General features: G+C 41.6%; 1 protein-coding gene across 3 annotated transcripts in view; it reads right to left on the bottom strand.

Annotated features, from left to right (window-relative positions):
• Positions 1-6: 6 nt before the first annotated feature.
• The window catches only part of lpp (LIM domain containing preferred translocation partner in lipoma), a 135,469-nt gene continuing 134,232 nt past the window's right edge, over positions 7-1,243 (bottom strand). For all 3 annotated transcript variants that reach the window (XM_035654004.1, XM_035654006.1, XM_035654005.1), the window contains one exon: positions 7-180. In XM_035654004.1, the coding sequence (XP_035509897.1) occupies positions 52-180 (129 nt within the window). In that variant the 3' untranslated portion in view covers positions 7-51. The remainder of the gene's footprint in view (positions 181-1,243) is intronic.

Genomic DNA, 1,243 nt, shown 5'->3' on the forward strand with positions numbered 1-1,243 from the left:
AGAGAGAGAGAGAGAGCGCTGGGTTATCACAGTGGAGGTGACCGGCCTTGCTCAGAGGTCAGTTGTGGCCTTGGCGGTGAGGGCCTGGATGCGACTGGTGTTACAGTTTTTGCAGAGGACGTGTCCGTCCAGAGGGTAGCAGCCCTGGTTATCCCCCTCTGAGAGCAGAGAGCCACAGTCCTGCAGGACACAGATACTCTGTTAGTCCACACAACACAAACGGAGTCATTAGCCACGCTCACCGATCAGGCACATTCATACGCTCACTGTGCTCACACCCTAAACGAGACATTTACTGCTGTTTAAAGACTCAGCCAGTGTCAGGCTACAGGAGGCTCTCTGCAGAAAAGCCTGGTAGCAGCTGGTGAGTCTGGAGGGGCAACAACAGGTTATTACAGGGTAACAGTCAGACAGAAGATCTCCTTGTCTTCACTTTCTAGCACCTAAGAATTTGAAGTGTTTAAACATTGTCTTTGGAGGTCTTTACAGTTGGGTCATACAGTTATTTTAAGTGCGATTTTAAAATGACACTCCTTTTACAGATCTTAAGATGAATATATTTCATCTAGTCTCTTCCAAGAGTGGATATGTCGATGCATATTTGTCTTGCTTTCTCTTGTTTTTGTTTCATCGGTACATTTTGCTATTGCTGAAGTTGTGTTTGCTAGTTCAATCTTTTTGCACTAATAAAATATTATTATTATTCTCTATCCATGCAAGGGGCGTGACTATTGGTCGGTTAGGCTACCACTTTGGTCCAGAATGAACAACTGTTGGATGAACTACAATGAAATTACAGAAATTCGTGGTCCCTAGATGATGAATCCTCATGACAACTGTTGGATGGATTGTTTTAATATTTGGTAAAGACATTCACACCTCCCTCAGGATGAACTGAACTTTTATGATGATGGATGAACTTTATCATGAGGTCTAAATCTTTGGTCCAGTACTTTATGATTGCATTGATATTGATATGATTGCGTTTGTGTCTATATATTGTGTATTTCCTGCTCTGCTGTGACTACTTAATAATGTTTGAGGAATACGTTTTTTAAATTGAAATGTTGATCTATTGAAGTACAGTGTCTGACTGCAGCCTTCAGTTTGTTTTCTGATCTAGCAGCTGTAACACAGCGCTCTACACTCTTTTTAAAGGGTAATAACAAACCATAAGGACAATTTCACACACACAAATACAGATACATGCATTACTTTAGCATCTCTCTCTCTCTCTCTCTCT

The sequence above is a fragment of the Morone saxatilis genome, unplaced genomic scaffold (genome assembly GCF_004916995.1).
Source record: "Morone saxatilis isolate NCDOM2014 unplaced genomic scaffold, NCSU_SB_2.0 Contig12, whole genome shotgun sequence".
NCBI classification, from domain to species: Eukaryota; Metazoa; Chordata; class Actinopteri; family Moronidae; genus Morone; species Morone saxatilis.